At 38.8% G+C, this 12,092-nt stretch overlaps 1 protein-coding gene across 1 annotated transcript in view; it reads left to right on the forward strand.

The window, feature by feature from the left end:
- SRPK1 (SRSF protein kinase 1) overlaps positions 1-12,092 on the forward strand; it is a 64,967-nt gene extending 52,875 nt beyond the window's left edge. Inside the window, exons 13-16 of the mRNA XM_081030680.1 lie at positions 1,593-1,700; positions 4,706-4,775; positions 8,062-8,154; positions 9,609-12,092. Coding sequence (XP_080886806.1) covers positions 1,593-1,700; positions 4,706-4,775; positions 8,062-8,154; positions 9,609-9,793 — 456 coding nt within the window. The 3' untranslated portion in view covers positions 9,794-12,092. The remainder of the gene's footprint in view (positions 1-1,592; positions 1,701-4,705; positions 4,776-8,061; positions 8,155-9,608) is intronic.

Consider the following 12,092-nt stretch of genomic DNA (forward strand, 5'->3'; position numbering starts at 1 on the left):
TTGTATGTCCAGTTCCTTCACTGGATTTAGAAGTTCTCATCTATTATTTTTTTAAATAGGCTCTCTGTTCCCTTCTTCCTCTCTTCTTCTGGTATACCCATTATCCTTATGTTGCCCTTTCTGGTGGAGTTGGATAGTTCTTGTAGAGTTGTTTTTTTTGTTTTTTATTTAATCTTAGTTCTCTATCCTCTTCCACCTGAATCATTTTTAGATTTCTGTCATTGAGCTCGCTAATTCTCTTTCATCTGGTCTATTTCCAATGCTTTCTAATGCATTCTTTATCTTATTTATTGAGTATTTTTAAGTGCCAGAATTTTTGTTTGGTTCTTTTTTTGTTTCAGTATCTTTTCTAAAGCATACCTTGTATTCATTAATTTTACTCCTGAGCTCATTGAACCTCCTCTCTGCATTTTCTTGTATATCATTGACTTTCTTCATTACAGTTGTTTTGCATTCATGATTTTGAATTGAGTTTGTTCTCAGGAGAATTGTCATTTTTATTTTTGTGTTACCATGATTATTCATGGCACTTGATGGGTTGTTCCTCTGCTGATGCATTTGAAGTAGCAAACACCTCTTGTTTAGGTAGTTTACCGAGGTTGGTAATTAGAGGCCTTTTCTTGTTTTCCAGTAGGTGGCACTATAACACAAGTTTTTGGTTTCTCTTACTTGAGCTGCCACTAGCTGTATTTGAGAGCCAGCACTTCCAACCTCCACAGCTTCTGCTAGAGGTGCTCTCTTCGTAGCTGCTTGTGCCTCCAAGGTCACTTGTGCCTTGCTGCTTCCAGTGTGGTTGGGGTCACCAGGATCGCGGGTGCCCCAGTATGTCCAGGGTCATCTGAATCTCGGGCACCACTGCAGCCAGGTTTGCACATATCTACGCTGCTACTGGCCTTCTTTTCCTTTGCTGGGGGAGCCACGAGCCCTTTTCCTCTGCTGCTTCCATGCTCACTGGGGCTGCAGGCTTAGCTGCCACTGGGGAACAGGTCTCAGGCACAATCCCTGCTGTTCCTCCGGTTCCACCATTCCTTGTATTCCAATCCACCCACCTTCAGCTATACAGATGTAGGGATCTCTCAGGCATCCTAGCATGTTGGTCAGAGGAATGACAGATCTTCCACTAGTTGTAGATTGAAGGGGAACGACAAAGGGTGTGTCACGCCCTGCCGTGATGCAGACTTCACTCAAGAATTCTTTATAGGTGCTATTTATAAGGTTCTTGAAACTTGAAACCTACATTTTAAAAAGAAATTGTTATTCTCTAATCTGTATATTAAGTTTAGATTCATATGTTTGCAAAAATTATTTGGACTAAAGCAAAATGCTATTTGGAGCTAATTCCAAAAATTATTTGGAATTATTTGGAGCTAGTTGCAAAAATTATTTGGACTAAAGCAAAATGCTATTTGGAGCTAATTGCATCAAAATGATACTTAAGGAATTAGCTAAAGGAAAACTTTGGTTTGGGGAAAACTTTGGTTTGGGGAAAACTTCAGAGAATTTATTTTAATCTCCATTATTGAGCAATCATGACTTGTTGCTTTTTAGAATAAATGAATTTTAAAGTGCTGTTTCCTTCTCCATTTGCTCAGCACAAACATTTCACCGAAGATATTCAAACAAGGCAGTATCGCTCCTTGGAAGTTCTAATAGGATCTGGCTATAATACCCCTGCTGACATTTGGAGCACAGCATGCATGGTAACGTTTTTCTCCCCTTGACCTTCACTCGTTATTTCGTAGTAACGTACCTTGCCCTGTTTGCTAATTTCAGTAGACCAGCAAATTAAGAAACAGAAAAAATGTTTTGTGTGCCTTACAACTGGCACTCTAACTCTTATGTCTGGAGAGGCCTGAATTCAAAAGCTACTTATAAACATCTAGCATTCCATTTGGTTCCTGCCAAATTCCTGTTAGGTGAAGGAACCAAATGTTTCTTACTACAGATTTAGGCAGGTGGGGAGGGGGGTAAAAATAACTACTCTGAAGTGTTGCTTTTGATTTTGGCTCTGATCTATTTTCATATTTGGGAAACCCCTGAAAACTGTTTCATTCTGTACAGTTCAGCAATTACTCAGACATCTTTGCACCTCGTAAGATGTGAAGCTCTGTCTGTCATCAGTAGATTCATAAATTACTGCTTTGTCCCAGGCAAGCAACAGTTCAGGTGGTCAAACTTAGTTGATATTAAAAAATTTCCCACAAATAGCCTCATGTTAGGTTGTGTTATTAATATGTTGTTTCCTGAAAAGGTGTATACTCTTGTAATTATGTGTTTATTTGCTTGTTTCTTTTCCACTAGGTTATAAGTGCTATGTTGGCAAGGATCATGTCTGTTATAATTGCTAAGTGTCTGGTTCAGGCCGTGGCACATTTTCAGTGGGTTTTTTCCATGCAGTTCTGATGCTAACTACTAGAATTAATCACAAACTTCACAGGTTAAGGGCATAGTTTCCCACAAGGCTCCCCTCCATTCAGATACCAGCCTCAAGCTCTGAGGTCCACAGGCCACCTGCACTTCTGACCAACTGGCTACAAATTGGGGGGGGGGGTGTTCCACTGACCTTTCAGATTCAGCAATTTGCTAAAATGACCCACAGAACTCAGGCTCATCATGAGCATAAATTGAAGTGAGTCGCAGGGCCCATCCTTATTACTTGGAAATTCAAAGTTTAAAGGATCCCTTTCAGGAAACAGGAACAAAAACCAAACAGATTCTTTATGATACAACAGTATTTAATAAATATTTGTGGACCATCAAATGAGTGAATTAAACGAGAAATATATTAAATTATCATTTCAATTAGTATTCAGTCAACTCTTGGGGAAAACTTAAGAGAAAGGACAGACTAGAAACCTCTACCTGTTTTAGTTGTCCATCCTGCATTTCTGAAAAACTTTGTCTTCCAAAGGTAATAGAGTTAAAATCATGTTGTTACTATGGCATGACTTTATAAATCATCTGTTATGGCGTATCAGTGGCTTTTAAGATGAAGGACTGTCTGGAATAAAGTTTGGCATTAGGCACACAAGATGAAAGAACATTGAAATAAAATTTGCCTTCTTTGCCATACTTTAAAGTATGATTTTGAGGAATTCGATTTGAATTGATTGGCTGGAGAAAATAAGTGACAGACAGCACCAACTACAAAATGTAGCGAGTTTATAGATGGCGTCTGATTTATCACGTGGTTCTTAGTAGCAGGTAGTGGATTAATTGAAGACAGTACTGTAAGGTCCTGCTTGCTATTTAACGGAGTATTTGCTATGTCAGGCTTAAGAAGTTAAGGCAAAAAAGGTAAAAGGAGGATTAACCTCACCCCATTTTGAACAGCTTACATGCAGGAATTTTCTTGACCATGAGATTAATACCATGAGAACTTGAGCCCCATTCCTTCTCCCCAAACTTTTCTCATTTTGCTGATAGACATAGAAATGTTGCTTTAAATTTGGCCATACTCAGAGAATAAAAATAAATCCTGTAATATCAGAAGTGCCTGGGGAGATGGATCATCCTGCGTACAATGCAATGAATTGATAGAAAGATTGGGACACTTTCTGAGAAGTAGGGATAAGTTGTGAGATTGTCTACATGATTTGTGAGAAACATTAGTGATTGAGACTACGAAGATTAGAAGTGCAGCTATAAAGAGAATGTTCTGTGAAGAACATTAAGAATTCATAAAGAATAGATGTTTTTTAAATTCTAATAATCCTGTGGATTTTGACAAATGTATGACATGTATCTACCATTATAGTGTCATAGAAAACAGTTTCACTGCCCTAAAAATCCTCTGTTCTCCCCCTATTCACCCCTCCCTCCCCTCAACCCCTGGAGTTGGGCCTTTTCCAGAATGTCACATGCTTGGAATCATACAGTCATGTAGCCTTTTAGGCTGGTTTGTTTCATTTTGTAATACTCATTTAAGGTTCCTCGGTGTTTTTTCCTGATCTGACAGTTCATGTCTTTTTAGCACTGAGTAATCCCATTTTCTGGATGCCCAGCACACTGGGTTTTGTAACTGATTTGGCCTGTGTCTGTCCCCCTAACCCTGACTGGCGTGAGCAGGCTCTTTGGTCGTCAATGTGAGACAAGCGTGGGCGTGGGCATCAGGAGGCCTGGGTCGGAGGATGGGCTTTGCCTTTCCATTTGCTCGGTTTTCTCATCTGTACAGGAAGGGTGTTCACGTGCTGTCGTCTTCGTAGAGCTCCTGCTAGTTTTCAGTTCTAATGTTGTGATTATTTGGTTTGGTTTGGGTTGGGTTTTTTGCTGTTATCTTATTTGTAAAATTGTAACTACTAGCAAGTACATTATGTTCCAAAATGTAGTTCTCCTAGCGAACTATATGTAACTAGGTGTAAATATCTAAGTGAAAAAAAATTAGAAAAATTAAGTTTTAGAAAATTTTCTATATTTTTTAAAACTTTAATATCAATATCTTTACTGAACTCCCACTGTGAGACTTTGAAAAATAATCCACATGTTGGTATTAACTGAGTTTTGCGATTTTCCTGTTCCATTTTACTAAGATACAGATATGGAAAGGAAGCTCTATAGGAGTAATCTTTGATTTTTTTTTTTTTAATGATCACCTGCAGGTTTTTCAAAAAAAAAATTACTTTCTATTGAGCCAAATAGCAATAAGCTTCCCAAAGGCTTTTGTTTTTTTTTCTAATGCTTTCATGTGCTCTCCTCTTTTTCTTAGGCCTTTGAACTGGCCACAGGTGACTATTTGTTTGAACCTCATTCAGGGGAAGAGTACACTCGAGATGAAGGTAAGTCCCCTTCACAGGGTGTCTCATGGGAGTTACACTTCCCCGCATGTGGTTGACACCGTTTGTTAGTACCCAAGTGCCTTAGTCTTTTTAGTGTGCCAAGTATATGTAAATCCCCCAAAAAATAGAAATATAAGAAGTTTTATATTAGCTATTATATAATAGATATTAAAGAACTCTATATGCGGATTAGAGAAAAGGCCACAATTGGTTAAGCTAAAATTTGCGTTCTTCCTTTCTATATAAATCAGTGATTCATTCTTTACCCAGTTTGAATCTCCCTGTTCATCAGCTTGTTGCTTATTTATGCCTCCAACTTTATTTGGAAGTTAATAATTTTAATATACAAACACACTGCTTGAATGCAGAGATTGTGTCCTATTTGTCTATATAAATTCTGCAACATTTAGCATTCTTTTTTCCCCTTTCTGAAAATTAAAGCCATGTTTTTTTCTTTTTAAATGATACTAACATTTAGAATTCCTTTTAAAATAAAATATTGATTTACATTTTGTGATAGCCCTTGAGAAAAGCCCAAGCAGTCAGTTGCTTCCTTTGAGACGCTGTAAAAGCAGACAACTGAATGCGTGGGGGGGCCACGGGGGGTGGCTTCTATCATGGTGGCATCCATATAACTAGATGAGATAATGTGTATGAAAAAACTACTAAAGAAATGTTTTGCCTTCTTTATTATACAGTTTAGGCAGCTTTTGTTTCCAGGATTAATGGGGATTACTTTGGAAGAGGAGTAGCAGTATGCCCTCCCAATGTGGAAAATGTGTCCTTTATTTTTCTATGCTTTTCTCAGTTCTTTGGAAGTCACGTTCTGTGCTCTACAGAAACAAGAAAGCTCTATTTCTCAAACTGTGGTCCCCTGGGATATTAATAGGCAGTTTAGTAGGGTCTGCTGTTATTCCTAACATGTACTATTTAGAAAATGCTATGCTAGCAAATTCCTATAACCAAATACCTGTTTTAGTGGGTGTAGTTTGGACATATTTTCTATACATAAGCTTCATGTAAGAATAGACTGTAATTACTACCTCTGTAAACACTTCATTTTCCCTGTTCTCTGCTTGCTTTTTTTCTGGGTTATAAGTTTGGGGCTATAGGTTTATATTGTTTTAGAAATGCCCTCTATATCTGTGAGGGTAATTAATTTGTTTCTCTTTAGTCCGCTGGACTCCCTACAGTGTATGGTACAGAACACATACAGTAGCTGGAATACATTGTGTAGGATCTTACGCTATCAAACCGGAACATCAAAATGTATATGAAAAGTCCCAAGTAAGAGACAAGGGGAGCCATCGATCCTAGGCATTTAGATCCTAGTTTATTCCTTCCTGTACCAATCAATACTAACAGTCCTTACATGAAACCTCGAATTATTGCAGTTTGGCCCCTAAGAGCAGGAAAGAGCAAACCCTTGTCCCCTGGCTCTAGAGTATGCAGTTTGGTACAAGTCCCAGTAAGACTGGCGCCTAAGTGGCATGTCCTCTGTCACTGTTGCTGTTTCACAGTCCTAATGCTTAGAATAATACTTGATCATTTTGCCTGTCAGAATATGTCAAGCCTATGATTAATGGATAGGCCAGAGATAGGTTGTTGGAATTAAATTTAAAATAACAATTTCAAGGGAAAAATTATTCCTTGATATAGGAAAAATATTAAAAGAACCAGTATTGCACTTGGAAATTTACAGTAAGATAAACTATTGTCTCACAGTTACTTTATGCAAAGACATTTATTTGTAGGTCCTGCCTAAAATCGGTAGAAATTTCTTGGCAGCCAAGTACTTGTTACCAAGCCATAAATTCAATCAAAACTGCCCGGAGGTTATAGTGAATTCATGAATGTAAAGCCCTTTTAAATGACCAGTGAGTCCTTTACATGAGAAACAGATATGCCCTGAAACCTTCACAAAATCCCAAGATACATGGCTGTTTGTAGCATATTATTCCCCTACAAGATACATAATTGGAAGTTTGTAAGTGATTCCTTTTGACATTGATGATTCTATAACTATAGGATGGAAAACATCTGTAAAGCTCTGGTGAGGAGCCATCACTTTTCAGCCCTCTCCGTATGCTTAGTGTCTGTCACTACAAGGCAAAAAAGGCAGTAGAGCTGCCTGTACGCGGGGGCGCTGACTGGTCTCCAGCTCATTTCCTGCTGATGGACCACATACCTCCCTGTCAGTGTTCACAGCCCATATTCACGCTATGACAGTTACAAGCCACTCCGTGACTTGGGCAGTTCAGTGGCCTGCACGCAGTCAAGTAGCCATACTCTGAAATGTTTGTGCTAAGTTTTACTTTCAAAGTGTGACTTATTTTTTTTTAAAGAAACACACAGCTCTGGACTAGACATTATAAAATGTGGGTTTTCATTCGCATTCTACGTACTGTTAGCTCTATAGCTTCAAGTAGGCCGTGTATTCTCTCCATTTTCTCATCTTTAAAATGGTGTATTAATCCTTCGCCCATTTTGTAGGGTGATTGTGAAAACTCAAATAATCATATGTTAATGCTTTAACCGTCACGAGCATTTTTAGAAGCCCAGAGCACTCTTATAAATAAATAACAGTTTAAAGCGTACTGGTACATTTTTTTACCTTACCTGAGAAACCCACCTAAACTTAGCTATATAGACAGAACAGAAAGAAAGGTGTAGCTAAGCCTCCAAACTCCAGAATGGGACATGCCAGCTACTATCAGGTGACCAAGCACCTGAAATAACTCTTGGCCTTCCCAATCTCCCCGTGAGGTATCCTTGGTTTTATTTGTACTTACTTTTAAACAGCTAGTCCTTGAAAAAGCTATTCATAGAAAAACCTCTTTTACAGCTTGTCCTTGATCCTGTTCTTCTTACCCTTCTATTTTAGACCACATTGCGCACATTATAGAGCTGATAGGCAGAATTCCAAGACGCTTTGCCCTCAGTGGGAAATACTCACAGGACTTCTTCCATCGCAGAGGTAGTATTGTTAATGTGGGTTTTCATCTAGGCTCCAGGGACGCAACGTCAGGAAGCAGAGCATTCACACCAGGGTTGTTTTCACTTAGCACTCAAGTCCCATTGGAGTGGGCACCTGAGTTTTTTATGGTTTTCTGGATTCTCCAGTAGCTGGATAGAGTCCTCTTCTTCCCATTTAGGACAGAATTTAAACCTGAAACGCTTGACAAAGGTGTGCATGCTGCTCTTTCTGCCAGTGCCGAGAACGACATTTGTTACTCCTGTTATGTGTGTCTTTTTTCCCCCCTCTTGAAATGTTTGAAACATACAGATCACATTGCATTGATCATAGAACTTCTGGGAAAGGTGCCTCGCAAGCTCATTGTGGCAGGAAAATATTCCAAGGAATTTTTCACCAAAAAAGGTAAAATAATGTATTTGTTCCCAGACATTAAGGGGACAAAAATGTTGAAACATTAAGAGGTAAGTACAACGGGGTACATGTTCCCAGCACCTGCAGAGGGATAGTCCTACTCTGAATGCTGAGCTGTTACTTAGCAGAGAGGTGGAATAACGGGTCAAGAGAGAAACTGGAGCCAGGCCATCTGGGGTCAAATCCCAGATGCTCCACCGGTTGTGCGGCCAATGACACAACCTCAGTTTGCTGATTTCTAAATTGGGATAATAACAGTGTTTACTTCGTGTTAAATTAGTTACGATGGCACATAGTTGATTGATTACTCCTACACAGCACTCTGGAAAATGAGCACATTTTTGCTAGCACTTAGCCTAAGAACTGCCTCTATGAAAGGGCAAGTAGTTTAAGCTTGAGGGCAGAACTACATGTCACTCATCTTGTAGCCCATTGTCACCTCACGCAGTCACTTAAACACGTCAGTCATATGAATTAACTGTCTCCTTGGTAGTTTCATGAGTTTGTTATCACTTATTAGCGAAGGAAACAAAGATAAGACTCTCACCTTAGATTTTTAACTTGGTACTTTTTCTTCACAACCTGTACACTAGGGCTGAGAAAAATAATTTTTCTGCTAACACTGGCAGCAAGCATACTCAGAAACGTTTCTTAATGTTCCTCCTGTGGGCAAGAAAATGGTGAAGTGTTTCATAAGCGTTTCCCTTGTGTACAAAGTCAAATGAATGGAATGCGTGTACCAAGTAGGCAATTAAATGGGCACTCACTGCCCACATAAGAGACTTCAAATAAAAGTTGCAAAGGAAAACATTTTAAAGCAGCATCTACTTAATAAGCCACTGATAATTGACTGTCTTTTAAAAAAAATGTTACGTCAAAGAAGCAAAAAATAGATTGACATTCCAGAATAGTACAAAATGTGATGCAGCTGTATCTGAAAGCTGTATGAGATTTATTTTTTTAGTTTTGTTGCTTTTATACATCTTTGACATGGTTTTAGCTATTTTTAAATTACTGCCCATTTTGAAGCAACGTTTACTAGACTACAAAGCCAAAAAAAAAAAAAGAGTACAAACAAATTGTTCTTGGTATGTGGTTATAAACTGCCTCTGGTTGCTGTATGAAACCGTGTGGAGTACATAGGCATTTATTTAATCATCTAATATTCATTTTAGTGAACACCTAATTCCTGATAGGCCCTTCTAGTTTGACTGGAACTAAAATCCTAGAATGGTGGAGCAAACAAATTTTCTTAAATTTTTAAACCTTCATGAAGAATGGAGACACTTCTTTCCAAGGAATGCAGTAGAGGAGAGGTACTTTGTGAATGGAGGATTAGATGCTGGTGGCAAAATATGATTCTTTATAGACTACCTGGATTTCCACAAAAGAATCGTGTCACTTGTCAGTGTTGGTCAGTTTCTTTTGTACTGTTTTTACCATAGGTGACCTGAAACACATCACGAAGCTGAAACCCTGGGGCCTTTTTGAGGTTCTAGTGGAGAAGTATGAGTGGTCTCAGGAAGAGGCAGCTGGCTTCACGGATTTCTTACTGCCCATGTTGGAGCTGGTCCCTGAGAAGAGAGCCACCGCTGCTGATTGTCTCCGGCACCCTTGGCTCAATTCCTAAGCCCCCCGCCCAGCCCAGCGCTGCAGCAGAGATCATTTGCTGACCCTCCACCCCTCCACCCTTCCTCTCCTAGAATTGCCCTCTTCCCTTTTCAGGGTGAAGCTCTTCCTTCAAGGGTTTCTAGGTTTTTTTTGGTTTGTTTTTTTGTGGGTTTTTTTTTTTTTTATCCAACATGTTCATTTGGGTTTGCTTACTTGACCCTGTGGAGGTTCTCCCACAGCCATTGGGCATCCTAGGTGAATTCGGCCTTGATTGGGCTTTGCCAAAGACTAATGCACTAAAATGTGAAACAACCTCTCGCCCTGTACCCTTGTCTTTCTATTAGGACATTCTTTCAATTATAAGCAGCCTTTTTAAAAAGAGCTGTGAAGACATATGAGCTCATCCTTTTATTCACTGACTCTAAGAGTCAAATTTTCTAGTGCATATCCTATTGCCAGCATAAGGATGAGAAGAGGGAAAAGGGTGTTAATTCTCTGGGCAGCAGAGACATTAAACTTGCTGTATCCAGGCTGCATCATCTTCCTGGATTGTTTCTGTTGTTCTCTACATTATTTTTTTCCTGTGACTTTTAAGCTACTATCTTTTTAAATGAACTGTATAAACACCAAATTTGGGTACCATTTTATCACTGTTCAAAAGCACTGTCATATTTTCCTCCTTTAATAACTCTAAGATCCTTGAATCTTCAGTCTGATTTTTGGTGGAAACAAAAGCAACTATTGACTAGTAATTTCTTTAGAACCACAGATGTTCTGTAATCAGTCCATTCCTGTGTGTCTTCTGTTACCCTAACAGCAGTTATTTTGATTGGCTGTTTGTTTTGTGTTTTGTTTTTTTCATCCCTGGCTGGCACTTTACTCATTGCACTTGAGTTTATTGCCCCATAACTAAAGAATTCAGGATGACTCTAGAAAGGTGGTCTGGATTTCAGAGATTTCCCAGCTAAGAAGAAAATATCCTAGAGTTCTTGATTCTTTTCAAAACAGTCCCCTTTTATTTACAGCTTTTTTTTTTCCTTGTCCAAAATTTAGCTTTGAAGCAGTTTCCCTCTGTGGCTTTGCCTTTCTCATTTTCTCAGAGCCTTCAGGTCTTAAATGAAATCCCAGGATAAAAGAACCAAGGGGAGGGGTGGGATGGTACTTTTTTCATTGTTTATTTTGAGTATTTTGTTTTGGCTTTTTTTTTTTTTTTTTGGTTGGTTGGTTTAAGATTAGACATTCTCTGCTGCTATTTCCTTGTATAATGTAAGTTTTTTAACTGCAATTTCGAGATGTACTTGAGGCTCTTTTTTTTTTTTTTTTTTTTTTTTTAATGAGAAAGGCTTTGTGCATCTTATTTTAGGATGGGCCTCTCCTAGACTTGCCCTACATTACATATTCCTCGGGTCATATTGAAAAGCAAAAGAGGGGCAGGATTGAGGTCACCACCGCTCGGTCAGCGTGGACCAAGGGGGCCTTGGGGATTACGGCATTCTCCAGAAGTGGCTACAGGACTGCTTTACAGAAAGCCAAGGAGGTGCGACTTGAGGCTCTGCTAGCAAAGCTACCAACGAGACTGCTGAGTAGCCGACTTTCTACACAGGAGATTGGAATCTAGATTTATCCACCAACAATGGCAAAGGGAAAAGTGGCGCAATTATGCAATCCATTTAACTCATAAACATATTATTATGGCCAGCCATTCATCGGATCCTTGATTGGGTAGTCCTGAAATCAGACATGTTCCTGTAGAAAGAATTTTAAGTGAGGCTGTCTATGCACGTACCAAGAATAAAGAGAATAGATTGTATCAAACGGCAGGGAAAATCCTTCAGCAGTTCTTATCCACTTTGGGTTTTTAGCGATACATACATCTAAAGCAATAGCAAACAAGAACTGAATTCTTCTCTTCACTGTAAAATCACAATTGTGGAATTCTGGTGATGATGTTAAAGTGAAATAACCAAAACACAAATAGAAGGTCCCATTTTAACAACTGACATGAAATTTTAATAAGAGAGAACCTATAACTTCATTTTGGAAATGTTCCCCCACCAAATAAGGGCTTTCCCCCCATCATTTAAGGAGCCAGATGAATTAGAAGCTGTGGAAAGAGGCAGCTGTAAAATTTGATCTTCAAGTACCCCCATACCTTTGTTGAATTTAATCATAATTCTGTCAAATTGCCATGATCTCACTAAAGGATTTCTATTTGCTGTCAGTTAAAAATAAAACCCTGAATACATTTTTATTCTTTGTACTGGGTGCATCATCTGTTTTCTTTGTCAATGCAATACAATAAATAATTTAATAACCTA

This window comes from Rhinolophus hipposideros (genome assembly GCF_964194185.1).
Source record: "Rhinolophus hipposideros genome assembly, chromosome: 3".
In the NCBI taxonomy this organism is placed as follows: domain Eukaryota; kingdom Metazoa; phylum Chordata; class Mammalia; order Chiroptera; family Rhinolophidae; genus Rhinolophus; species Rhinolophus hipposideros.